The sequence below is a fragment of the Mizuhopecten yessoensis genome, unplaced genomic scaffold (assembly GCF_002113885.1).
Source record: "Mizuhopecten yessoensis strain PY_sf001 unplaced genomic scaffold, ASM211388v2 scaffold6727, whole genome shotgun sequence".
In the NCBI taxonomy this organism is placed as follows: Eukaryota; Metazoa; Mollusca; class Bivalvia; order Pectinida; family Pectinidae; genus Mizuhopecten; species Mizuhopecten yessoensis.
The window spans coordinates 285,034-312,083 of record NW_018406694.1 but is presented as its reverse complement, the minus strand read 5'-3'; the positions used below and the strand labels follow the sequence as shown (position 1 = coordinate 312,083).

General features: G+C 37.3%; 3 protein-coding genes across 3 annotated transcripts in view; all 3 read left to right on the top strand.

The window, feature by feature from the left end:
- Positions 1–5,489, top strand: part of LOC110452579 (sulfotransferase 1C2-like) — a 28,154-nt gene extending 22,665 nt beyond the window's left edge. The window contains exon 5 of the mRNA XM_021501193.1: positions 5,326–5,489. Coding sequence (XP_021356868.1) covers positions 5,326–5,435 — 110 coding nt within the window. The 3' untranslated portion in view covers positions 5,436–5,489. The remainder of the gene's footprint in view (positions 1–5,325) is intronic.
- A 3,580-nt stretch (positions 5,490–9,069) lies between these two features.
- On the top strand, positions 9,070–14,304 carry LOC110452573 (sulfotransferase 1C2-like). The gene is made up of 5 exons (XM_021501183.1): positions 9,070–9,241; positions 11,386–11,700; positions 11,983–12,089; positions 12,749–12,935; positions 13,868–14,304. Exons 1-5 carry the CDS (start codon positions 9,070–9,072, stop codon positions 13,975–13,977), a joined length of 891 nt encoding a protein of 296 aa, XP_021356858.1. The 3' UTR covers positions 13,978–14,304.
- An 11,447-nt stretch (positions 14,305–25,751) lies between these two features.
- Positions 25,752–27,050, top strand: part of LOC110452572 (hormonally up-regulated neu tumor-associated kinase-like) — a 39,224-nt gene continuing 37,925 nt past the window's right edge. The window contains exon 1 of the mRNA XM_021501182.1: positions 25,752–26,620. The gene's annotated coding sequence lies outside the window, so the exon portion shown is untranslated. The remainder of the gene's footprint in view (positions 26,621–27,050) is intronic.

Genomic DNA, 27,050 nt, shown 5'->3' with positions numbered 1-27,050 from the left:
CCCCCCAACTAAATTTCAACTACATGGAGAAGGGGCACTCCTAGCGCCCCCTAACTAAATTTCACCTCCATGGAGTAGGGGCACTCCCAGCGCCCCTAACTACAATTTCACCTTCAGGGAGTAGGGGCACTCCACGCGCCCCCAACTAAATTTCAACTACTCGGAGTAGGGGCACTGCACACGCATAACAAGAATTTAACAAAAAGTCCTAGATATATGGTCCCTAACAGTTCGGCCATCCTTGGGTCCTTCATAAACATCGTCAGCAGCTTGTATAGGGTTGTTATCCTCTTCAATTACAGGCTCCTGTAATGTGATTGCAATGTTGTGGAGTACAGCACAGGCAACGATTACATCAGCAACCCTCTCAGGTTTCATGCGAATCTGTATCAAAAGGAAATCATTCTTATGGTAATTCTGAATAAGTAGTGATGATATCGAGCAAATATGTACTGAGGTGAAAGGCTACCAAGTTTGTTATACTGTATATGATCCTCACCAATTTTCAATGTCACAGAGATCAAGTGTATAAAAAAATCTTTTTAATATTAAATCACAATGCAAAGATGGTGATTCCTCAATTAATGTAGCCCATTTTAATATATTTGCCCTCGGTCCACTTTGATGGATACTGGTGTGAAATTGAGCAATTCATGCCCATTGAGACAATACCCAACACTACTGCACATCATGTGGAATTTTCTCAAGTTTATGGTAGTCATTTTCACTTAATCAAGATAATGTCCTTATAATTAGTGTCATAGGTTTATCAATACAAAACTGCTCATAACCAGAAAAAAAAGTTATCATAGAAGATTAGCTAACCTCTGAGTGAAGGACATGGAAGCGTCTTTTCCATCTCCCAAACGTCCTTTCAATGGTGCTCCTGGTTCTTGCGTGAGCGACGTTATAACGCTGTTGTTGAGCGTTCTGGGGGTTAAGATATGGGGTTAGGAGGAAAGGTCGGCAGGGATAGCCGAAATCTCCTAAAGGACCCCATTCTCCCAATTTTGGTGCTGCTCAAGGTGCAGGCAAACCTGAAGAAATAAAATATAAATTCAAAATCTTTATTTAAAACAAAAATTCAAACTTTATCGGCCGAATAAATACTTTGGTATACCACTAGTGGTATATGACTTTGTGGAGTTTGGATTGGCTGAACTTTGACCAGATTATGTCACTTCTACATGTTTATTTACGAAGAACTGGATGTCAAATTTAAAACATGTTCAACTAGGGTACTTCACATTTGTTATGTGACTGTTCATAAATGAATGATTTAAATCTGCTGAGATAAAAACAACTTCTCTGGTGTTATTCATAATCTAATTTCTATCAGTATTCCTCTTCTCTGATGTCACTCGGTGTCTGGCTTAAAGTAACCATTAAAGCCATCATTTTCTTGATATTTGCTTTCAGATTTGAATAAAATAAGTGAACTTTATTAATTTTCAAGGTCACAATGGTAAAACATGTGTAAATACTTAAACAACCTCTCCCAAATAAGGAAGAGGTCTAGGTCCAAAATGTTTGACAATAAGCATGCCTGAAATGAAGGGTTTAAATATAATTCAAATGAATGACCTTGACATAGATTGAATGTGATTTGAACTGTAACTTCCAAAATCCGTCTTCATATTTTGACAATGTTGGCATTGTATCAGTCCTTTCAGTACTTTGATTTATATCAAACTAAAATCAAAGCATACTTTAATTGAAGTACTGTAGATTATCCTCTGTTCTCCATAGAGGATAGTCAAATTGTTGATCAATAATTTGTAGTTAGTTCACCTGCAGCATCCGTCTGGCATCGACTTTACTTTAAACAACTTCTTGTCAGTAACCAAAAGGCCTATGATGATGATATTTTGCCAGTTACATGATGGGGAGAAGGGCTACCAAGTTTGTTAAATATAAAGTCCTTGTTTAACTTTCAAGGTCACAAGTGTCACATGTTTAAATCTTTTAATAGATTCTTTGGAATCAAACACTGATATTTTGCCTATAGTTATATTTTAGTCCACTTTTAAGATTACAAGTGTTAGATTTATGCAAGGTGACCCCACTGAAAATTCCCAGTGGGATTACAGTACACTGTATACAGATAATAAGATCCATCCCGATAAAAGATATATTGAGTTTAAATCAAAGGGAAATAAATATATTTTCAACTATTTTTCTTTTATGTCAATTTGTATTACATAATAAACTCCCATACCTGAGAGTTTTGAAAACATGGGTATCATGCGAACAGCCAGGCCATGCAGCGTTGATGTTGAGGAACTTGCCTATTAAAGAAGAAATATTGAAGAGGATTAAAATGCTACGAATGCTATTCGGTAGTAATTGTATTCATTACATAAACTATTTTTCAGTGAAGTCATGGATAGAATTTAATCATTGCTATGATGAAAGGAGAGTATATTTATTTCACTGGATCCACATCACTTTTGCATAACACTAAACATTAAAATTTCATCAAATATATATAGTGCCAGAAAAAAACAATGTTCATAAAAGGATGCTTGCGGGACTTTACATGTGAATTATGTAGTCACAGATTTTAAAACACCCCCATAACAAACAAAAAATGCAGGAATAGGGTAATTGAAAATGATATGTTTTTTTTATTATTTCATTATACATCAGTGTTCCTGTAATTGAATGTGATTTGATAAATTCAATTACATATGTACTAAAGTTTTCTGTACATGCAGCTTCATATGAGCATGTTTACATGTAGGACTGAATCAGATGTCACAGGTAACTCATTTTGATTTTAACACTCTGTACCTGTTACAAACTATTTGTTCTCTTTCAATGCTTTTTAGCTGTTTTGAATCAATATTATCTGTTGTTAATGTGTGTGACACTTGAATAAATTAATCATTCAAGATATAATAGTTCAACAGTTTTAATATTGATAGCTATGATTTATGTGTCCCATTTAAAAATGAACAGAAGTTATTCCACAGTGAATAGGTTTTTGGTAAAATGGCATTGGTTTCTTGAAATGTGAAATCATGATTTTCTTATACCCAAATGCTATATATATATATTGCTATAGGGCCCAGCTGAAAAATAAAATATCCCATTTGTATTTTATTTTTGTAATTGATTATTTTTTAATATGAACTAATTACGTTGTACAATTTTACAATACTAATGCAACTACAGACTACTTATTTTTGTTATTTTCAGAAACAAAAAACTGTTTGGACAACAGTACTGTGTCTGTGAGATGAGTTATGGACTTTTTGAAACAGACTTTAGGTTATATAGGTCATTTTTTATCGATGTTCTAAGCGACATAAACAAAGTTTAGGAACGCTGAGTCCAACATGATAACTTACCATCAGCATCACATACAGCTTGCACATTTATGCTGTGGTATCCCTTCCTGTTTACATATGATGGCTCATCTTTATGTGGTGCCTGCACTTTGATGTGGGTGCCATCCACTGCCCCAATTACAGAGGGAAAGGCAGATATTGAGAAGAATTTTGTTTTCCCTCGTTGTCCTTCTCCCAGGGAAGGCCACTTCAGTGCCTGATCTTTGAATTGGCACAGGGCTGCACAAACATCCCTAACACATCTAGACACTGTGCTTTTGTCCAATCCTTTCAATGAAGTAAGTTGTTTACAGTAACAAATGTGCGACTTTCATAGATTTTATTTCATGAGATTTGTTTCTGGCCTTAGCAAAGAAAGTATAGTCAATACTGTTACACTTAAACTGACTTGCCACTTCCTTTTAAAACAAAAGAGTGTTATAACCTCAAGTTCATTGAGGCAGTCAAAGGTGCTTGATTATTGTAAATTGGTTATTGCAATTTGTTTACAAAGACAATTTTTGACAGCACTGTTGGCAAGAAGTATTGTAACACTTGAATACATACAGTTTTATTCTTATTAAACATCCAGTATAGAGTAATAACAGATGAGACCACTGCTGTATTGATGAAAAATAAAAGCCATTTAAAAAAAAAGAGAAATTAAAGTGTACAAATATATATATACAATATTGGTACTTTAAGTACTTTTGAGTTTTAATGTTTATATAATTAAATACCTGTAGTGTCTCCAACAACTTGCAGGAAGCTGCCACTTGCGAGAAATCTAAGGCTGCAGGCTACCTGCTGCTCAACGCTGAGGGCATGATTTCTCATTGAATTTCTAGTCAAATGTTGTCTTAAGAGACCGCACACAAATAAAATAGACTGCCGTCCAAAGCGGTACCGCTGCCTCAACTCTTGATCGGTAAAGGTCCCATCCAGGATGTTCTGGTGCCTATACATTCGTTCTTTTCTCTGAGGTGGCACAATTACCAAGGCTAAGGCGGCCTTATTTTACGACTCGTTAAGTATTTAATCATGGGTAAGAGAATGATTAAAGTTAGCGACTATTTAGCGAGTCGTTAAATCTTAACTTTTTTGAACAACAGTTAACGACGTCGTTAACTTTTAACGACTCGCTATATATAGCTAACCAGGGTTTAACGACATCGTTAGCTTAACGATAGTTTTGAACAACCGGGCCCTGATCTTTAATTTATTTAAAAATGCACATTTAATAATAACATCAATGATTGTCTTTTCAGCACCTATATGACGAAATCGTCAAAATATCAGCGTTTTTAGGTTCAAGTGTAGATGAGAAGTTCCTACGCGAACAATAAAGCAGTGTCTCTTTTACACGTTTAAAGGCTGCACATAACACAGATACCGGAACCACAGGCCGATGGAAAGATTTATGTGAAGATGGCCGTCTACCTATTTACAGAAAGGGTCAGTACAGTTGTTTTGCTATATGTGCTATATCGGTTCATATATGATCCTAGAGCCGCCCTAAAGATCGAAGGTTAAAAAAGTATATACCGAGTATATATCTTTTTTAACCCACTGCAAGGTTTGTGCCTGATAGCTATCATTTGGAATCGTAATCGCTGTGTATGACGCGTACACATTCCCTCAATTTGTTGCTAATTACCCTCAATTTGTTTGCTAAGTGTCTTTGAGACATAAACATCGTTGATGCAGTAAACACATCAGGGGATTGTGCACCTGCGATTAATATTTCGATCCGGTTACGTTTTAGGGATGTCCCTTTATGTAAAGTCATTTATCACACACTTCTACTAAAGCGCTTCACCAATTTGAATGACACATGATACGTAGATTCCTTTTATCTAGGTGATTTCAATCAAGTATGTGAATGTGTATTGCCTGCTCTTATTATGTAGTGATGCACCTTTGTTTTGAAATGTCGTTTTTCCAAAAACTAGAAGAGTTGGCCGTTTTTCATTATCACGTCTTTGTTTTCTAGGTGTGATCGGAGACTGGAAAAATGAGTTGACTGTGGCACAGAGTGAACTCATTGACACTGCCATTAAGGAGAAACTTGCTGGCTATACATTTAACCTGAAGTATGAATAGTGTTGTATGGAACCCAATACCAGCGGGCACTGTGTTACCACTATAACGAACACATGGGATGTCCACCTTCGGAACATCAATCAACAAGCATTATACTGACATAATACAACAGTAAATACCAATTATTAAATATCAAATATTTCACTGCTATTGACATGTAATCGTAATCATCAAGCAATGATCAAAGTAGATCATTTAATCCATATCATACAGTAAGGAAAACTATAAGGAAGAGGAAATAGAGAAAATTGTGAATACTTAGTTTTCTTTATATCTATTTCATGCTTTTTGTAAATTTGTCATTTCTATTAAATTGCTTTAATGACATGAAGAATGAAATGTGCCTCTAACCGTCGATTATTATTATAAGAATACATTTGTATCCTTCTATGTGTTTTATATATTTGACATCAATGATTGATTATACGACAAATGTAGATTCACGTTATACACATTCAGCTTGACGTTTTGGACAGTGATGACTGTCTTTGGAAGTTTTTACATGTAAATGACAGTACAACGTGCAGTCCAGGCTCAATGCGTGTCGGGAACCATTTACAGTAAAGCACTTGTTATTAGATGGTATCGCCTTTCGGTCAACTCGAGAAGATTTCCATAATAACATTACATTTTCGAAAACACAACTGTCTCTTAAACTTTAGGCATTCTGAAAGCTGTTGGTCTTTTCTAATAAAATTAGTCACCATAGCCACTTTCAATAATCAATTTAACGTTTGTCTTTTACCTTTAAGTTTGGTTTGATGTTTATATTTAACATTTGTTTTTGTCGACCCTTTGTTGGAACCGAATGACCTATCCTGTTTTGATGGGCCGTTAAGCATTGATAATAATAATAACAAGGGAAAGTCGCAAATCTTTTGTCGAGAAAAAATACTGTTATATAGATATCGATTCGGTCAGCATTTATTTGAGAAAAACATCCTTAACACACACAGAACAAAAAGACAACAAAGGACATTGACGACTTGTTTACCTCAAAACCTCCCGTATGCATGCACCTGCTGGTTCCAAATGCACGATTCGTTAGAGGTGACTTATGTCCCTGAAGGTAGTGCGTAATAATTGTACCTACTGCCCCCATTACCTGATCGTGAGATGCGACTAAATTTGGGATATAATCTTTTCTCTTTTTTCTAAACAACTCTCTTCTTCCTGATGTCTCCCTTGACAATACCTCACTTTTGGCCTTTAGTTGAGCATTCGCCCCTGTGAGGAAGGCTTTGGGATCTGTCCCCATGCAGATCGTTAGAGGTGACTAAATTTGGGATCTTGTCTTTTCTCTTCTATCTTAACAACTTTCTTCTTCCTAGTGTCTCCCTTGACAATGCCTCACTTTTGGCCTTTAGTTGATCGTTCGCCCCTGTGAGGCTTCGGGTTCTGTCCCTGGCCGACACATACCAGTCTATGAAAATGATAGTTTCTACTCCTGCTTAACGCTCAGCAATTGAGGAGTGGGGCGACTGGTTCGCCCGTTGTCAGTATGATGTGACCGGGTGGGGTGTCCGGGTGGGATGTCCTGATGGGTGTCTTCGGTAGTATGTTTCAGTGAGGTAGCACTACAAAGTCGGCATAAGTTCCGCGCTATCACAAGGAGACAAACACGAACATATCGCAGCCTCCCAAAACACACTCGCATACACTTCACTCAGGCATCTTGCACACAGGTGAGGCCGTCCTTAAATAGCTGTTGATAGGATGTTAAACAATACTAAACCAAACCAAACCAAACCACTCATTATATATAAATATTTCGATAGACAAAGACTTTCTTCTCTGTTATTTCAGGACCAGACTTTACAATACTTACTTTAAATTAAGAGGGCCACGACTAAGTCAGTGTCTCTGCCAACATCTATTCCTCTGTCCTTCTTTGTTATCACTTGCTTTTTCCAGTGACATTATTTGTGAGTAAACGAATGGACTTTTAAACATAACTGACTTGCCTGTGACATGCATTTTGTAAGCCAGCTGGTGGCGACTGCTGTTTTCGTGTTTACTAGTAAGGTGATCCCACAACACCATTCCTATACTCCGCGATTAGTCTTTGTTGATTTAAAGAAAATGTAAGCTTTAGCAAATATTTTGTGCCTTTTTTCAATATTTTTTTGTTTACTTTGAGTTGTGAGACGACATTAAAGTCCTTGAAAATTATCAATGTAAAAAAATCGCTTTGCATTAAGGACGTGCACATCATCGCTTGACAAATAATATCCGGTCTAATTTGAACGCTTCATCACGGTAATACTTTGAACATTGACAGATAACTGAATACTCTATTAACAAGTTATTTTTATTCCATTGGAGAAAATAAAGTACAAAATGGGAAAATAATGACCGAATTCAGGAAAATACAGATCGAAATTTGGAAAATATTTTAATTGGGAATTCTGTCCATGTACCGGCCTAAAAAAACGCCTGGCAAAATCATATCCCCATTTGGTTGGATGTGTGCAACATCTGGAATCAATCAGCAAGGTAAGGAATTTATCATCTACTAAAGTACCTTGAAGATTGTCTACCTTTCAGACGTGTTCGTGATCGTGATATTTAATTACAACAACAGTGTTGTAATAATACGATAGAAGTATCTATTAAAATTTGTATGTTTTAAGTTTAACTTCCTTGAAACAGCCAGGGTCATATACGTTGGTTAATCAGGACAAAATTCATAAAAAGCTAGGATGAATTACTGACTACCAGCATGCGTGCATGTGTTGCAGATGGTATGTTGGTCGTTTTGCTTCATTTTGGTAGCACGGATTTCATACACATATACAGTGCTGGCTCACTGAAATGCCATCCCGAAGGCACCCAGCATAGTATTCTACCCGATCACATTATAAATGTGTAAAAACCGGCAGTGGGTAACTATAATAACCCACGTTAAAGATGACTGATGCCGAATTGGGTAAACACAAATATGCAACTCGGTGTCGTTCATATCATGTATACGCTTGCATTGACATCGTGATAATAACAAATTTTGAACCGTCGAGTTTGTGTGAAAATGTAAATGTAAGTATAAATAAGCTATTGAATTTCGGCATGACGTGGTTGTCTGTAAACGGGTTTGAAAGCGATAGTGTGTAACTTTAATCTACATTGAACTAGTTCTGGTGTAGAAACAGTCGTGATTAGGTCAGCCTTGTATCTTGTAAAATTACTTTATATACACACAGGTTAACTGGTCGGTGTAATATGATATTCGGCACACATACACAACACACATGTAGGCACGTATTTAAACTGATAAACTATCAGTAATAATAGAGGACACTGAGCCGAATATAACCAAAATAAACCGATAAGAACAACTATTTCGGACTTCATAATAGGACGTCCTACACTAGCTTATTTGATTGTTTATAGGTATTAGTTATTTTCATGTTTACTCCAAAGTGAGTCATTAAGATATCATCTTTATGACAAATAATAATGTTGCATTGTGGATTTTCGTTATAATATACACATCTTAATATATGTATTTAGGTCTGTTATCGGGTATAGCATTCTATTAACTGTCAAGGTCATTCACAGGCACACTTTCATATGTGTAAGGTTATAGGGAGTAAAAGAACAGGTAGCTTTGTATAGTGTATCATACTTAACGAACATGGAGGTCGTTAATACTACAGACAAGGAAGGAAACAAGATAAAATACAAGAAATACAAAGGAAGATCATTCCACATGGAAACTGTCGGTAATGTTGAGGATCAGCTCCAAATGGTGGAAACATTCAAAGTCCGACCTGACGATGTGTTTATTTGCACCTTCCCTAAGTCAGGCAAGTAATACCAGAACTAGTCCAATGACAGAGAGGCTGTCTGGTACACATCTACCGTGAATGAATACAGATTTCTGAAGAAACATGACTTTCGAAAGGTTCGGTCGCATTAATTATATCTTTTACATTGTTGCTTGGCCCTAAAAGACTCAATTTGTCGATGGGTCGTTAAACAGTATAATTACAATAACAAGACCATTGAATATTAACATTCAGCCCTGATTTAACTGTCGCTATTGAGACCCATTATCACTTCATTTATTGGCACAACCGAATGTAATGGTCTCGGAAAGTATTATTTTCTTCATACATTTCAACTAAAAGTATAAAGTTTAATATAATACAACACAAATTTTCGTCAGTATCATTTCACTACTTTTGCTTATACACTACATACACGAGTCTTTCAGGCAGGGGAGACCGTCCTTAAATGACCATAACTGTTGATAGGACGTTAAACAATACTAAACCAAACCAAACCATGTCTCCATTGACAATGTCTCCACTTTTGGCCTTTAGTTGAGCGTTCGCACCTGTGAGAACAACGTAATTGAGATCTAAGTTATCCTGTTCTTATTCTACCAGTGCAAGGTTACGCAAGATTCCGGTAAGGCTACACTGAAGACATGGAGATATAAAGTAATGCCGAGAATGTAATTTGCAAATGATTTTAGCTCGGTCTATAAGCCGAAACATCTATGTGTGTAATTTAGCTTACATGAACATGTATGTGATATGCTCTGGACTAAAGTGGTTAGCTTTAAACCTTTTCGCCGAGCGTAACTTCAGCTAGGGTTTGGTCCCTGGGTGTGCAAGACGACATATCCCTGTGCGTAACTCACTTTCCCTAGTACCATCCGATATTTAATAACCTAAAAAATAAAACTTCTAAATCAATCTACATGAAAAATATTCACAGCAAGCGCTTTTTTTTCATCGCGGTGCCTTGTTTACAGAGCAGGGGTGATAAAAATGTTCCACGCAGCTTATCTGACATTGTTAGTATTATGTGACTTCGGCATGATATTGCGATGAGATAGCACTTAAAAGTTGACATCAGATTCACAAGAAGGCAATTACACCAATATACCCTGTCTCCTGTATACATACAAAACACAGAGAGGCACATCCTTACATGACCTAAGGCGATGTGTATAGGCCCTTACATAAGATACAACGAAGACAAACCAAACCCTGCAGGGTGCGACGTTACATTAGTCACTGAAACAGTACAAAGGGATATACAGAGTGCAATAATTTAATGGTGTTATTCTTAAGATTGGCGATTTGAGAGCTTAGATAACATTTATTATGAAATAATTATGAAACCATTTGTTATACGTTCGACAAAAGACGATGAAGTATTTTGTTATCAGGTGGGCGGGAGCATGCAGTGTCCGTTTGATAGCACAACAAAAAGTTTCAACAGATTGATACCAGTTTTCAGAGAAAGGTCAAAACAGTGTGTTTCATATCTCGAATAATTTAAGAAAGATCAATTCAATCAGATAGCATCGTGCCCACCTGTACATTGTCTGTGCATTTGAGTATTTTGGTACAATTTGTTAATCACTTTTACGTAATGAGAAAATCTTGGAGATTTAAAATATGATACATTTTTGTAAGTATTTGTTTTTCGCATTACAAAATGTAAATTTTAAACTTTCAAGAATGGGGCCTGTTGCTCGGGTTACAGAACAGGTAAATAACGTTTGAATACGATCTTTTGCGGTGTGTGTGGCGTATGCCGGACTCAGACAGTTGTTCGGTGATATACTGTGCGACTGTTATGTAAATAATGTATCTGTGATCTCACCATGGAAAGTTACACAAGTGTTCCAGGTAGCGATAATTATTTTTACCTGTGTATTTTGTTGTAACTTTATTGAACTTATTTCGACGGTAACTACAAATTAACATTTATTCAAAAACAGTAGTCTTCGAATAAAAATGCAACGAAGACAGACAAAACTTATTGCTACAGTTCTGTTATTTCCGTATCCAAAACCAATTTAATCTGGAGGTTTATATGTTTTAAAAAGAAACGTGGAATTCTCCTATTATTGGACAGGTATCCTTAACTTTATTTTGGCGAACAAATAGCATATTAATGTCACATGCTTAACCATATGCTGGTGTTTTAGGTACTCACTGGGTAACGAATATAGTTGTACCTTTGATCACTGGGTCAATAGGCGTTTACTCAGAAGACCGGTTAACCCTGGAGTTTCATGACCTGAGCGCCGCCAATGAGATAGAAGATCGTCGTCTTATTGGCTCCCACCTCTCCTTCCCTTTCATCCCAGCAGCTGTCAAAAGCGGAACGGGCAAAGTAATAAACGTCCTCAGAAATCCAAAGGATACGTTTGTCTCCTTTTGGAAATACTTCAGTACGATGTTAAATACTGGCTATGAGGGAACAATGGATGGATTTCTTCGTTTTTTCTTGTCCGACGAGTGTAAGAAAATACACCAAATCAAGCATATATTGCTATTTTAACCATGATGAAAGTTTGATATCAAATTCAATTGCAAAAGAAAAGAATGAAACAACAGCTTTTCATTGTCAGAGAATGATGTGATATATTTTGAAGTGGTATAATCATGCCAACTTGTAATATGATAATCAATTTTATTCTATAACGAATTTAATATCAAATTATGTTTTACTGAATAGCGATAATTTCTTTAAATGTAATTAAATTAATATTTACAATAACAGTAACCGCGTTTGATTTCAGTTTACATGTCTGCATCGTGGTTTACCTATATAAAGGAGTGGACGGATGGAAAATCAAACAACCCTGACATTCAAGTGCACACGGTGTGGTACGAGGATCTCAAGGAGGTAAGATTTTTTTTCAAGGAAGAATATAACTGCATAGTTATCCTTTGAGGCGACATAAATCGTCCCACTGTGGAATCGGACTCTTTTTCAGTGTCTTCTCCTTTTGGACATTTAAGAGAAAAGATTTGCTCTCTTCTTTGCAGAACTTTGGTCGTCTATTTTGCTGGCGGTCCCTATTCCCTACAGGTTTGGTAAAAGAGTCGAACCTGATTTATCCTGCTATTTTCATAACAGGCGACTTATTATTTACTGTGTCTTTTGTTAAGGAAACATCGAAGAAATCGAAAATGATCTGCTGCCCTTATTGCAACGCTCTGGTTTTTTTCTTTGTCACTTGATTGCTTTTTTGGCAGTGTCTTATGTCTTCATATGACCTCAGCTGTTGCAAGGACGGCAAGCTTCGACAAAATACAACGCGGCGTCTCCCTAGCCGTTAGCTGTTACAGACTTTAGCTAATGCGTGATATAAAACCGAAAACAAAAGAAAGAACTTGACACCAAACGTCCTATCAATTTTTTTTTCATGAATGAAAATAGCAACGTTTTTTACTGAACTTATTTTTTTTTTTTTTTTAATACCGATGAATCAAACAGAGCACAGATATTTGATTTAATTAAAAATGCACGATTATTAATAACATCAATGATTGTCTTTTCAGAACCTATATGACGAAATCGTCAAAATATCAGCGTTTTTAGGCTCAAGTGTAGATGAGAAATTCCTACGCGAAGTAGAAAGCAGTGTCTCTTTTACACGTTTAAAGGCTGCACATAACACAGATGCCGGAAGCACAAGCCGATGGAAAGATTTATGTGAAGATGACCATCTACCTATTTACAGAAAGGGTCAGTACTGTTGTTTTGCTATATGTGATATATCAGTTCATATACGATCCTAGAGCTGCCCTAAAGATCGAAGGTTAAAAAAGTATATACCAAGTATATATCTCCCCTCAATTCCCTCAATTTGTTGCTTATGATCGTCAATTTGTTTGCTAAATGTCTTTGGGACATGAAACATCGTTGATGCAGTAAACACACCAGGTGATTATGCACCTGCGATTAATATTTCCATCCGGCTACGTTTTAGGGATGTCCCTTCATATAAAATGATTTATCACGCCACTTCTCCCAAAGCGCTTCACTAATTTGACTGACACATAATACGTAAAATTCCTTTTATCTAGGCGAGGTCAATCAAGTATGTGAATTTTTGTTACCGCCTCTTATTATGTAGTTATGCACCTTTGTTTTGAAATGTCGTTCACACTCATCCTCCAAAAGAATTGCACGGATAGGAATGCTGTTTGGTACATGTAAAACTTCTGGGGTAGAAATATATACGCTGGAGTTACCTCCCCTATTTTTCGAGTTTTGCCCTTTTGGTTAAAATAGTATGAACTATTCCTACAGTTCCTCGTGAAGGTGGGTAGGAAGTCTATCACACAAGCACGCATACCTTACACATATGAAGGCAAGTTTGGTACATTTGTAGATGCACCAATAAAGCAATGCGGTAATCTCTTACAAATCGATAATGTGCTAAAACGTAAGTACACTAAAATAAGTACGCTTACAATATGACAATGTCCTTGCCACCCTGCGATAGGACGTTCCTCCGTGTGTATTTGTATCCAATTATTGTGATGTCTTTGTTGTTAGGTGTGATAGGAAACCGGAGAATAAGTTAAACGCTTTCGTGACACGTATTTGTTATCAGTGTTTTCCGAAAACTAGAGGAGTTGGCCGTTTTTCATTATCACGTCTTTGTTTTTTAGGTGTGATCGGAGACTGGAAAAATGAGTTGACTGTGGCACAGAGTGAACTCATTGACACTGCCATTAAGGAGAGACTTGCTGGCTATACATTTAACCTGAAGTATGAGTAGTGTTGTATGGAACCCAATACCAGCGGACACTGCGTTACCACTATAACGAACACATGGGATGTCAACTCCACCTTCGGAACATCAATCAACAAGCATTTTACTGACATTCAACAGTAATACCAAATATTAGATATCAAATATTTCACTGCTATTGACATGTAATCGTAATCATCAAGCAATGATCAAAGCAGATCATTCGATCCATATCATACAGGAAGGAATACTATAAGGAAGAGGAAATAAAGAAAATTGTGAATACTTAGTTTTCCTTATATCTATTTCATGCTTTTTGTGAATTTGTCATTTCTATTAAATTGCTTTAATGACATGAAGAATGAAATGTGCATCTAACCGTCGATTATTATGATGAGAATACATTTGTATCCTGTTTTGTGTTTTATATATTTGACATCAATGATTAAAAGACAAATGTAGATTCACATTTTACACATTCATCTTGACGTCTTTGGACAGTGTTGACTGTCTTTGGATGTTTTATTCATGTAAATGACAGTACAACGTGCAGTCCAGCCTCAATGCATAGCGTGTCAGGAACCATTTACAGTAAAGCACTTATTATTAGATGGGATCGACTTTCGGTCAGCTCGAGAAGATTTTTATAATAACATTAAATGTCTTAAATACTTTTCGAAAACATAACTGTCTCTTCAATTTTAGCTGTTGGTCTTACCTAATTAAATTTGAGTCACCATAGCCACTTTCAATAATCAATTTGACGTTTGTCTTTTGCCTTAAAGTTTGGTTTGATGTTTTTTTTTATCATTTGTTTTTGTCGACCCTTTGTTGGAACCTTATTACCTATCTTGTGTTGATGGGCCGTTAAGCATTGATAATAATAATAACAAGGGAAAGTCGCAAATCTTCTGTCGAGAAATATACTGTTATATAGATATCGATTCGATCAGCATTTACTGGAGAAAAACATCCTTAACACACACAGAACAAAAAGACAACAAAGGACACTGACGACTTGTTAATCTCAAAACCTCCCGTATAGTTCAAGTGTTTCAAATAAAATATGCATGCACCTGCTGGTTCCAAATGCACGATTCGTCAGAGGTGACTTATGTCCCTGCAGGTAGGGCGTAATAATTGTACCTACTGTCCCCATTGTATGATCGTAAGAGGCGACAAAATTTGGGATCTTATACTTCTTCCTAGTGTCTCCCTTGACAATGCCTCACTTTTGGACTTTTTTTGAGCGTTTGCCCCTGTGAGGCTTCGGGTTCTGTCCCCTGACATACCAGTCTATAAAAATGATAGTTTCTACTCCTGCTTAACGCTCAGCAATTTAGGAGTAGGGCGACTGGTTCGCCCGTTGTCAGTATAATGTGACCTGGTGGGGTGTCCTGCTGTGTGTCATCGGCAGTATGTTTCAGTGAGGTAGCACTACAAAGTCGGCATAAGTTCCGCGCTATCACAAGGAGACAAACACGAACATATCGCAGCATCCCAAGACACACTTGCATACACTTCACTCATGCATCTTACACACAGGGAAGGCCGTCCTTAAATAGCTGTTGATAGGACGTTAAACAATACTTAACCAAACCAAACCAATCAGTATATATAAATATTTCCATAGACAAAGTCTTTCTTCTCTGTTATTTAAGGACCAGACTTTACATTACTTAATTTAAATTAAGAGGGTCACGACTAAGTCAGTGACTCTGCCAACATCTATTCCTCTGTCATTCAATGCCTCACTTTTGGCCTTTAGTTCAGCGTTCGCCCCTGTGAGGAAGGCTTTGGGGTCTGTACCCTGACCGAGATATACCCGAGTGTGTAAAAATGGTAGTTTCTACTCCTGCTTAACGCTTAGCAATTTAGGAGTGGAACGACTGGTTCGCTCGTTGTCAGTATAATTTGACCGGGTGGGGTGTCCTGCTGGGTGTCTTCGGCAGTATGTTTCAGTGAGGAAGCACTATTAAGTCGGCATTACAGAAGTTCAGCGCTATCACAAGGAGACAAACACGAACATATCGCAGCCTCTCAAAACACACATGCATACACTACACGCATGCAACTTGCACACAGGGGAGGCCGTCCTTAAAAGACGATAGCTGTTGATAGGACAAAACACTATTAAACCAAACTGATGTTTTAACGCACTGATTGTTTTTGGAATTTCCTATTATGCCCCTTGCTTTAGGAATCAAACGCTATATAAATACATATGTTTTTCCTATTTTAACAAATATAATCATTATAATGCTTATTCTTTCAAAATGTTGATACTCATACATGCACGGTTTTTTTTTCATTTTAACATAGAATACATCTTAAGTGGTTGTGAAAATAGATAAAACGAACTACGGATTGTAGAACCTGAATGGTGATTTATATGTCAAAATAATCTGTACGAATAAGGATTTTACACTGAGATATGAAATCGAGGACGACATTTCGACTGTGGTGTCCTTTTAGTTAGAGTTATTTCCCTTAGATTGCTTAGTTATCTTGAGTTGGTTTGTTTATTTCAACACGCATAATTTATGTTATACCTTATAGCAAAGAAGCCGGCTCCTTTGATATTGGTGTATACTTATGCTTATTGAAAATTCCAAAATATTGAGGAACATGTCAAAACGTCACCTACCTATGCGCAATGACAGTTCAGAGCGTATGCCTTGACGCAACTTCTGAATAACCAAAACACTCAGGGTGATGATGTTTAGCCAGTAGCATGCTGCGATGGAGGGTTCCAAAATGTGTTCAAATGAATGACTTTCATATCCATAGGGGTCAAATCTTTTTGAAATAATGAACATCTTCTAAATATGCAAAACAAAGCATCAGGATAATAATGTTTGGCCCATAGCATGCTGGGCTGAGGGGCTATCAAATTTTTTGAAATGAATTACCTTTACCTATAATCAAGGCTACGGGGTAAAACATGTTTAAACACCTTCTCCATAATAACCAAAGGGTCGAGGGTGATGATTTTTGGCCTGTAGAATGTTTTAAAAGGAACGGCTTCTTACTTTGTTCAAATGAGTAAGAACACTCGCCCATATTCAAGGTCACGAAGTTCAATTTAAAAAAACAATTTATTTTGAATAATTGTAAATATATTTTGCCAGTAGCATGAAGAGATAAAGGGTTACAAAGTTTGTTCAAGTGAATGACCTTCACCCATATTCAAACTCACAGGGTTCAAATATATTCCAAATCTTTAAACGATTTCTCCTGAATAAATTAAATGGTTATGGTGTATGATATATGTACAGTAGCATGCTAGGATAAAATGTTACCAATTTAATTCAAATAACTAACATCCACTCACAATAAAGGTCACAGGGTCAAATATAAAAACAACATAAACAACTTCTTTTAAATAACTAAATAATCAAGGGTAATGATATTTAGCCAGTACCATGCTGGGATGAAGGGCTACCAGGTTTGGTGGAAAGAATGACCATGAATCATTTTCAAGAAGAAAAGTGTCAAATATATTAAAAACTTGATGACTTCTTCAATTGGCATTTAGCAAGTATCGTGCTCAGGTGCAGAGCTATTATTTTTATGTGAATGACCCTGACACGCTTTGAATGAACATTTTGAAGACATCGTCTCAATGACCAAAAAGTCTAGAGATGTGATATTTGGCAAGTTGATGCTGGAATGAATTGCTATAAAGTTTGTTCAGCTCAATGTTCTTGTTTTGCAAATCTGTTAAAACGGAAACAACATAAATAGCCCAAAGAAATTACTATGTTGTTTTCGAATGAACCTAGCGTTGGTTTATCCGCATCCTAGCTACTCCAGGGGGTACTCTCACTTACGCTCTTTGCACCCTTGGATAAATAAACCGTGGCAAAACTGAAGGCACAAGGTAAGGTATTTAATTGGTTTCAGTTAAAAAAAAAACACCTGATCATTGTGTTTCACTGACTCATATCCTTTGAAAACGACCAAAGCGCGACACCCGAGTTCAAAGCTGCCAATGTTTACCGTTGCTCTGCCGTGTCGTTATTTCATTGTACATAGAAATGTTCAAACTAGTCTTTTAGGATCTACAAGTTGGCGCGCATTGATCGTCATATTTTGTCATGAAATAGTCCGGGGATGCAGAGAGAGCAAAATGAGCGTAACCCCTTGAGACCGCAGAGGGGACGTTGTCATCATACGACTACGCCATACTTAATGACATATGCTTACATTTTACGAAATAGAATTTAACCACATTGTCCTGCCAGTGACCAACCACTTACTTGTAAATAGTATGGATAAAATGCACCGATTTCAAACACATACGTGAAACAGTGTTGTTTGATACGATTTTTTCGACATCAGTATATATGATTATAGATACTTTCAATTAATTTTGTTTTAAAGCCATTTCATTTGCAATCGATGTTCGCATCTTTTAGACATTTAAACAATATCAATCATTTAAACATACTTTTTGTTATCAAAATCAAAAATGCTCACCTGATCATTCAATCACGTTTTCTGAACTCCGTTTTGCACGCGGATAACACCGACTTCTATAATGATACCAGCGGCGTGGATGGCGGCAGAGCGAGAATATCGGAATCCGTATTAATCGTGCACCAAATCCGTATCAAATCATATAATATTGTAATTTAAGTAATACAATTAGTGTTAATCTCATATTTTTATTACACATATGCACAATGCTTAATTATAAGCATCCATATAGATTATAAACATAGGCATTTATATTGATTATAAACATAGGCATTTATATTGATTATAAACATAGGCATTTATATTGATTATAAACATAGGCATTTGTATAGATTATAAACATAGGCATTTATTTTGATTATAAACATAGGCATTTATATTGACTTTTAGCACCCATTCAGGTGGGGATCGGAAAAAACCTGCTGTGACCAGCTACATGTGTATCATAGGAGGCGACTAATGAGGGAAACCCCCACAGAAAGGGGATTTACTTCCGTGTCCTCTATTTGGGGACACAAACGCGACCACAATAAATCTGCTGCACCCATTGCAATGTTGGGATCTGTATCTTTCTTCCTACTTCTAACAACCTTTTATTTCATAGCGCCTTGCTTGGCGACACCTAACTTTTGGCCTGAATGTTGAGCGTTCGCCCAGGTGAGAAAGGTAATGGGTTCTGCCCCCAGGTCGGGGACATACCAAAGTCCTTAAAAATGGTAATTGTTATTACCTGTTTAACGTGCAGCATTTAGGGGAATGACAACAACTGGTTCACCCAATGTCAGTATAATGTGACCAGGCAGAGTGCTGTGCTGGGTGCTTTCGGCATGGTATTGTTATGGTGAGATAGCACTATAAAGTCTGCATCAGATCCGCGCTATCACAAGGAGGCAAGCACTCCAACATACCGTGACTGATGCATACACTCATGGAGGCACGTCCTTAAATGACCACAGCTGTTAATAGGACGTTAAACAAAATTAAACCAAACTTACTTTGAGTACCAATAATATTATGAACCCATGGTGAAGTGATTGTCAGAATGAATGAATGAATTAGAGCCATCTTGCTTAGCAAATGCAATAAAATATGCAATAGAAAACTTGAATTATTAAATCTAAAAAAAATAGCATGTTGAATGTACCTGTACCTATGTAGACGTCCTTTCCCTTGCGACGAAACCGTAGCCTTTGTTGAATAACGCCAAATGTCAAGAAATTATTAATGCGGACTTTTTTTGCTCTAACTGACGTCGTAAACAGCTTTAAATTAACTCTTGTTCTGACGAACGCCATAGGCACCAATTATGTTGTGACCAGATGCTCTGCTCACCCAAGAAAAGCTATCTCTGTGTTCACTTAACAATACCATCATGCGCTCACAAAAAAAAATATCACTCCTGTTCATCGGTAGTATTGCACATGCACTCTGACAACAGCTTAATCGGAGGACCTAAGGGAAGCACCATACCAAAACGAGGGGTAAAATGAGAGAGACGCCACTCAGTTTTTCAGATTTGAAAGCCTGTGTTCCGGCTAGGGGACAACAGTGATTACATGTAATAGCATTCCATCTGCAATAAGGGTATGACAAAGACATACATTGTATCTGGATTGAATACTCCTTTTGTTTACGCCGTGGATAGACATTCAAGACAATCGCCCTCAGGTATTAGATTTCTCTGGTATACCCGTATGTTGGAAGCGGTGAATGTCCTATTGTAAGGGACTTTTGTCATCACTGACGACGTGCAGTGTAACAGTCCCTACAGGTAGGGCGTAAGAATTGTACCTGCAGCCCCCATCACATGATCGTAAGAGGCCACTAAATTTGGGACCTTATCTTTTTTCTTTTTTCTTAACAACTTTCTTCTTCCTAATGTCTCCCTTGACAATGCCTTACTTTTGGCCTTTAGTTTGGTGTTCGCCCCTGTGAGGCAGGCTTTAGGTTCTATCCCCTGGCCTAGACATACCAGAGGCTGTAGAAATGGTAGTTTCTGTTCCTGCTTAACGCTCAGCAATTTATGAGTTGGACAGCTGGTGCGCCCGTTGCAGTATAATGTGACCGGGTGGGGTATCCTGCTGGGTGTCTTCGGCAGTATGTTTCAGTGAGGTAGCACTATAAAGTCGGCATCAGTTCCGCGCTATTACAAGGAGACAAACACGAACATATCGCAGCCTCCCAAACACACACACGCATACACTACACGCATATATCTTGCACACAGGGGAGGCCGTCCTTAAATGACCATAGCTTTTGATAGGACGTTAAACAATACTAAACCAAAAAAAACCAAAGCAGTGTAACAAAATAGGCCGATGATTGGGCAAGTTATGATAAAGATTGGAACCATCTTATAACATGTTTAAGATAGTGGGTATCAATAGAGAGCAGCACTTCGATCAAAAGTACATTTAAGGTCAAATCTTAGGATTTGGGTAACACCGTGCAGTGCCTGACAGGGGATGGGGGGCTGTTGAATTGAATTGAAGATAATGCTACAGGGCTAGCCATCTATAGTGGCGATCAGGTCCGTCATGGATAAGAACGAGAGTGTGAACTCCCCAAACCAGACAAAAGTGACTGTCATTGGCATATGGTACACCTAAGTATTGTTGTTTTTGCAGGGGGAAATAAGATAAGAAGTTAGATTAAATTTTTCGTACGTGCCTAACTATATATTTACAAGGGGTGGTACGGGATCATGAATAGATATTTACGATGAGTATTGATAAAACGGACTTGCAAAGGGATTTTTAGGAGAGAGAGAGATGCTCCAAAGGAAAGGGCAAGATAATATTGTCGCGGCCACAATGCGAAGTGAGTAAAGTGCTAAGTCCATATGTGTTGTCAGCGTGTTACATGTATGTAACAGCAGTTGGACGGTGTATGTAACAGCAGTTGGATGGTGTATGTAACAGCAGTTGGACGGTGTATGTAACAGCAGTTGGACGGTTATGTAACATCAGTTGGACGGTGTATGTAACAGCAGTTGGACGGTGTGTGTAACACCAGTTGGACGGTGTATGTAACAGCAGATGGACGGTGTGTGTAACAGCAGTTGGACGGAGGATGTAACAGCAGTTGGACGGTGTATGTACCAGCAGTTGGACGGTTATGTAACATCAGTTGGACGGTGTATGTAGCAGCAGTTGGACGGTGTGTGTAACAGCAGTTGGGCGGTGTGTGTAACAGCAGTTGGACGGAGTGTGTAACAGGAGTTGGACGGTGTATGTAACAGCAGTTTGATGGTGTAGGTAACAGCAGTTGGACGGTGTATGTAACCGCAGTTGGACGGTGTGTGTAACAGCAGTTGGAAGGTGTATGTAACAGCAGTTGGATGGTGTATGTAACAGCAGTTGGACGGCGTGTGTAACAGCAGTTGGCTGAAGGATGCCATGTTCTTTATACTCACCGGACTTACGTCGAGGTATCCCACTACAATGTAGATGTTTAATTGTACGGGTAAGGTCTCACTTCTGTGATGTTTTCTATAAAATGTATAGTTTTCCTTAACTTCCTGATGAATAACGTTCTAATTATTTGACCTTGTATCATACAGTAACTGCGGTGCTCCATAACCCGTATAAATATTCATAAGGGTTAATGAAACCTAAAAGGATAATTACTAGTATACGTGAAGCGTAAATTCCAGGCGTCACACGTCGGCAACTCATCAGATAAGTGATAAAAACAATGACGTCACACTACTCTGTTTCATTTCATGTACCACTGGTAGGTGTAGTTTATTACACCTTGTCAGTTCGTGAACTCGCATACGCCCTTGTCGACCCCGTTACCTTCACAGAGCAATACCACTAGACTTTTATCTTCTACATAAACCTTGAAAATTATATCGATAAAGTCGTTTTATTAAATTTATGTGAATTAAATGGACTTTTTTTAATTAGTTTACGCCGACAGGAGCGTGCCTGGAAGTCACTGAAATTTCATACAAAAAAAGTCGTATGTGGGTAATTAATATACAAAATTGCACTTAACTTCTAATACGAATTCTAAAATATGAGCTGTATTAGATACCTGCAGAATACGACCACATATTTGGTGAACCTTGTTATGACTTTTTTGTTGAACAGCATGTTTTTTTATTGATTCTCTAGCATTCGTTAAATAATCATATCTTTAGTCACACTAAAAATATATCAGAAACAAACATGATAAATATATATGAAGGACGTTTCAGTAATAAAATGCTTCAGTTCTCGAATACGTGCGAGATCCCAATGACATACATAGTAATAGTATCTATGACCTAGTACAAGTATTATATTCCTTAATATTGACTTAAATTGCTGTATTTACCTGTGTATTTATTCCAAACTTATTTCATTGACAAAACAAACAGGATCAGTAACAAGTTATATGAATATGTCAACGCCTTCTGTCATCAATATATTGTAAACACACAACAGCATTTGTGACGAATAGACAACATACATTAATTAGAATATGAACACTCTGACAAGGTTATTCATGAAATTTCAAGTGTCAGAAATTCATGTGTACAAAAGATAAAAATGCCGATTTCTTTTAAAAGTGATGATTTAGTTCATTTCGTATCTACAGGTCAGATCAATGTGAATGATACCGATAGCGGCCCATATTTCGGTGTAGAAATCATTTTATCTACCAATGTTGCATCTAATTTAAATATTGCTCCTCTGGCAGATATAAAGTTCCGGTCGCAAAAATGTCAACATGTTCAGAATTACATGTACCTTAGCTATTGATAGGACAGTAAACGAAATTAAACCAAACATGCTGAGAATATGTAGCCAAACTTGTTTGATTTCATTTTGATTTTATTTTGACGGAAATAAGTCTGTCACAGTCTATCGTTCCTTTTGCCATGAACAATATTGTAAAAAAAATTGGAAAGTATTCTTTGCCAACTGTCCATTTTGTTTTAACAAATGGTGCCAAACACGGTTTTATAACTTATTTATCGCAGTTTAACGCACGTGACTTGTTTATCTTTGTAGAAGTACCGGAGCAGACACTTCCAATGGACGTGAATTTGATACATTAGGTAAATAATTATTTCTCGGTATTTATCTATTCAACATGAGGTTTAAGATATCAGTTTGTATACTGATCTCCTTATTAAAAGGGATAAAAAGATTGTGATGAAAACCATAACGATTTCTGTGTTAAATTCGAAGACTTGTGCTCGTCCGTTTATATCTGAGTAGACAACTCTATCTGCAGGTATTTAAAACATCAGGGATGTCTCTTTATATAAGTAGACATTTCATTGAATGATTCGATACATGGAATATTAGAATTGAATATAGGCTGCCAATAACGCAGTTGAAACATGTGGTCTTTGTTTACATATTTCCATTCTCCTTTTGAAATATCGCGATACGTTATGCCAAATAAACTATTAAACTTGCGTATTTATTCGTTGTTTTGCGTTTTGTATTTCAGTTTACACTCAAAACATTTAGTTTATAATGATTTATATGAATATTGTTTAAAAGTTTACAAAATACACAAACATTCTAATGTACTCCTAGTAATGCCACGTACGCCCAGTCACCAAGGATACCAGATATTTACCGTATTAAAGTAATTGACACATGAAAACAAATCATATTTGACTCTATCCTTCGTTTGTTATGAAATCCAGGACATTTAGTATTTTCGAAATAATACATCTGCTTTTGGATGGCTTTGATGTTAATTCCTTCCAGTACTTTCGTACACCTGGTTTGAAACTTCTTTTTCTTTTCTTTTATTTAGTGCACACTCTTTTCCATAGTGTAATACCGGAATAAACATTGCTTCTTTGTACCCCGGGATGCAGGGAAGTCCGTATGAATACGACTATCGTAGAGAAAATATGTATTTATATCATTTACATTTGTAATGAATTTCAGACTATGTTTGTGAACAATATGTCTAATCGTAGAAAGCATTAGTTGTTTTTCACAATTGTCAAAGTACTTTATTCAGTGTTTTAATTTTAGTATAATGTTCAACCCTATCCATAATGTACCACAGGTATACACAGTGTTTCTTTCTGCCCATGGATACAGGGAATATCGTATTGTACCACAGGTATACACAGTGTTTCTTTCTGCCCAAGGATACAGGGAATATCGTAATGTACCACAGGTATACACAGTGTTTCTATCTGTCCAGGGATACAGGGAATATCGTATTTGTACCACAGGTATACAAAGTGTTACTTTCTGCCCAGGGATACAAGGGAATATCGTTATGTACCACAGGTATACACAGTGTTTCTATCTGCCCAGGGATACAGGGAATACCGTAATGTACCACAGGTATACACAGTGTTTCTATATGGCCAGGGATACAGGGAATATCGTATTTGCACCACAGGTATACAAAGTGTTTCTATCTGCCCAGGGATACAGGGAATATAGTTATGTACCACAGGTATACACAGTGTTTCTATCCGCCCAGGGATACAGGGAATATCGTTATGTACCACAGGTATACACAGTGTTTCTATATGGCCAGGGATACAGGGAATATCGTATTTGCACCACAGGTATACAAAGTGTTTCTTTCTGCCCAGGGATACAGGGAATTTCGTTATGTACCACAGGTATACACAGTGTTTCTTTCTGCCCAGGGATACAGGGAATATCGTAATGTACCACAGGTATACACAGTGTTTTTTTATATCTGCCCAGGGATACAGGGAATATCGTTATGTACCACAGGTATACACAGTGTTTCTATATGGCCAGGGATACAGGGAATATCGTATTTGCAACACAGGTATACAAAGTGTTTCTTTCTGCCCAGGGATACAGGGAATTTCGTTATGTACCACAGGCATACACAGTGTTTCTTTCTGCCCAGGGATACAGGGAATATCGTAATGTACCACATGTATACACAGTGTTTTTTTTTATATCTGCCCAGGGATACAGGGAATATCATTATGTACCACAGGTATACACAGTGTTTCTTTCTGCCCAGGGATACAGGGAATATCGTATGAATACGCTGCTCGTAGAAAAAACATGTTTACTTACATCTGTATATCTATTACATTCTTGCGGATTGTCTTTATTATAATTTTTTCAACAATTCATCCATTTGTCAATGACAGTTGTTTCTTACAATTTCATTGTATTGACGTACCGTGGTTTTTCTTGTTTTAATACACATCCGTATTGTACTACCGATGTGTACATGTATATTAGCTTTTATGGTTATGAACCCGTTGTTACTTTGTGTCCATGGACACAGGGAATATCGTATAAATATTTAATTATCGGAATAGGGATGTGGTGCATTGTATACTGTTAAGAGAATCGTGCTGAAAAGCTTGCATGAAAATCATAGTGAACACTGCCAGATTAAAATGAAACATTTACCTGGCTTGATAGGCCAGTTATAATATTGTCAGGTAACACGGACAGGTAAGGTGAAGCCCACCCTTACCGTAACCTGGGTGTCGACACGTGGAGGTTATACCTACCCAGTATTTACCTGCCTGTCCTGTGGTGTGTGTTCCGTGCTTCATGGCATTTATTGCCTTATTACCAGGATACACTGAATGTTTTGTGTGTTAATCATGCCAGATGGATAACGAAGGAATAACCAATGCAAGACAAAGACAAAAAAAATCTATGTGTTTACCTATCCTCTCCATGTATGTATACTTATAATACTATTCACACACGTTAGACAATGTTTGCGGAAGGGGAAAGCGCTGGCTGTACTTCGTACAATACTCATCAGAGATAGAGGCAGTGATATACGCTGGGCATAACGGCGTCAGAAATGTTTACTCATCTCATCAACGTTTTGGTTAAAAGTCAGTCCTTTGTAGACTTTCAGTAACGAACGCGCCCCAGTAAGGGTTGACTTATGCCAATAGTGAACGCGCCTTCGTTTGGTTTTACATGTCAGTGACGTTGAACGTGCCTTCGTTTGGTTAGCACAGTCATCAGTTGTACCAGACACCTGACGTTTCTAGTATTGAACAAGGATTTAAAGTCGACCAGCAGGCGACACTCTGCCCGGTTGAATAGGTACATGCCCTGATTCTGTACGTCACACTTCAAGAGATGCAAAGAGACGAACTCTACGAAGACACCATTTCCAATCAAACCCCATCACGTTTGGCGCCTTTCTGGTTGATATGAACGATGCTAACGCTTTGACTAACGATCCAAAGGTACGTCTACCATATTTCATTATTTCCCTCGAACGTCTTACTGTACATAACGCTCAAACATTATCAATGAATACAAAATTGCGTCTCCCTGGTCCATGTGAAAAAAAAATATCAAATGTAAATGGTAGTTATCCACAACATTATGTTCAGTTTATATGAACGATGATAATCTCTGTTATGCGGGTTTATGATTTCAATGCGCATTTAATATTCTTATACTGTCACTTGTGGGGGTATACGAGTATGAGGTAAGTATTGGAAGTAGATAGCACCAAACTCCCCTTCGGTGTCTCCTGTGTTTAGAACAACACCACTGTTAAGTAATAATTCAGGCTTGGTACTACTAAATGAATAAGAGATTCTGTTCACTTTTCGAGTGAAGTTTCCCCATACGTATTAAAAGATTCACGGACCGCGAAAAGTACCCCCC

Excerpts from the sequence above, each read along its gene's own strand:
- LOC110452573 (XM_021501183.1), top strand. The coding sequence starts at position 9,070 with ATGGAGGTCGTTAATACTACAGACAAGGAAGGAAACAAGATAAAATAC. Across the intron at positions 9,242-11,385 it reads TTGCACCTTCCCTAAGTCAG|GTACTCACTGGGTAACGAAT; the intron begins GCAAGTAATACC and ends CTGGTGTTTTAG. Across the intron at positions 12,090-12,748 it reads GGTACGAGGATCTCAAGGAG|AACCTATATGACGAAATCGT; the intron begins GTAAGATTTTTT and ends TTGTCTTTTCAG.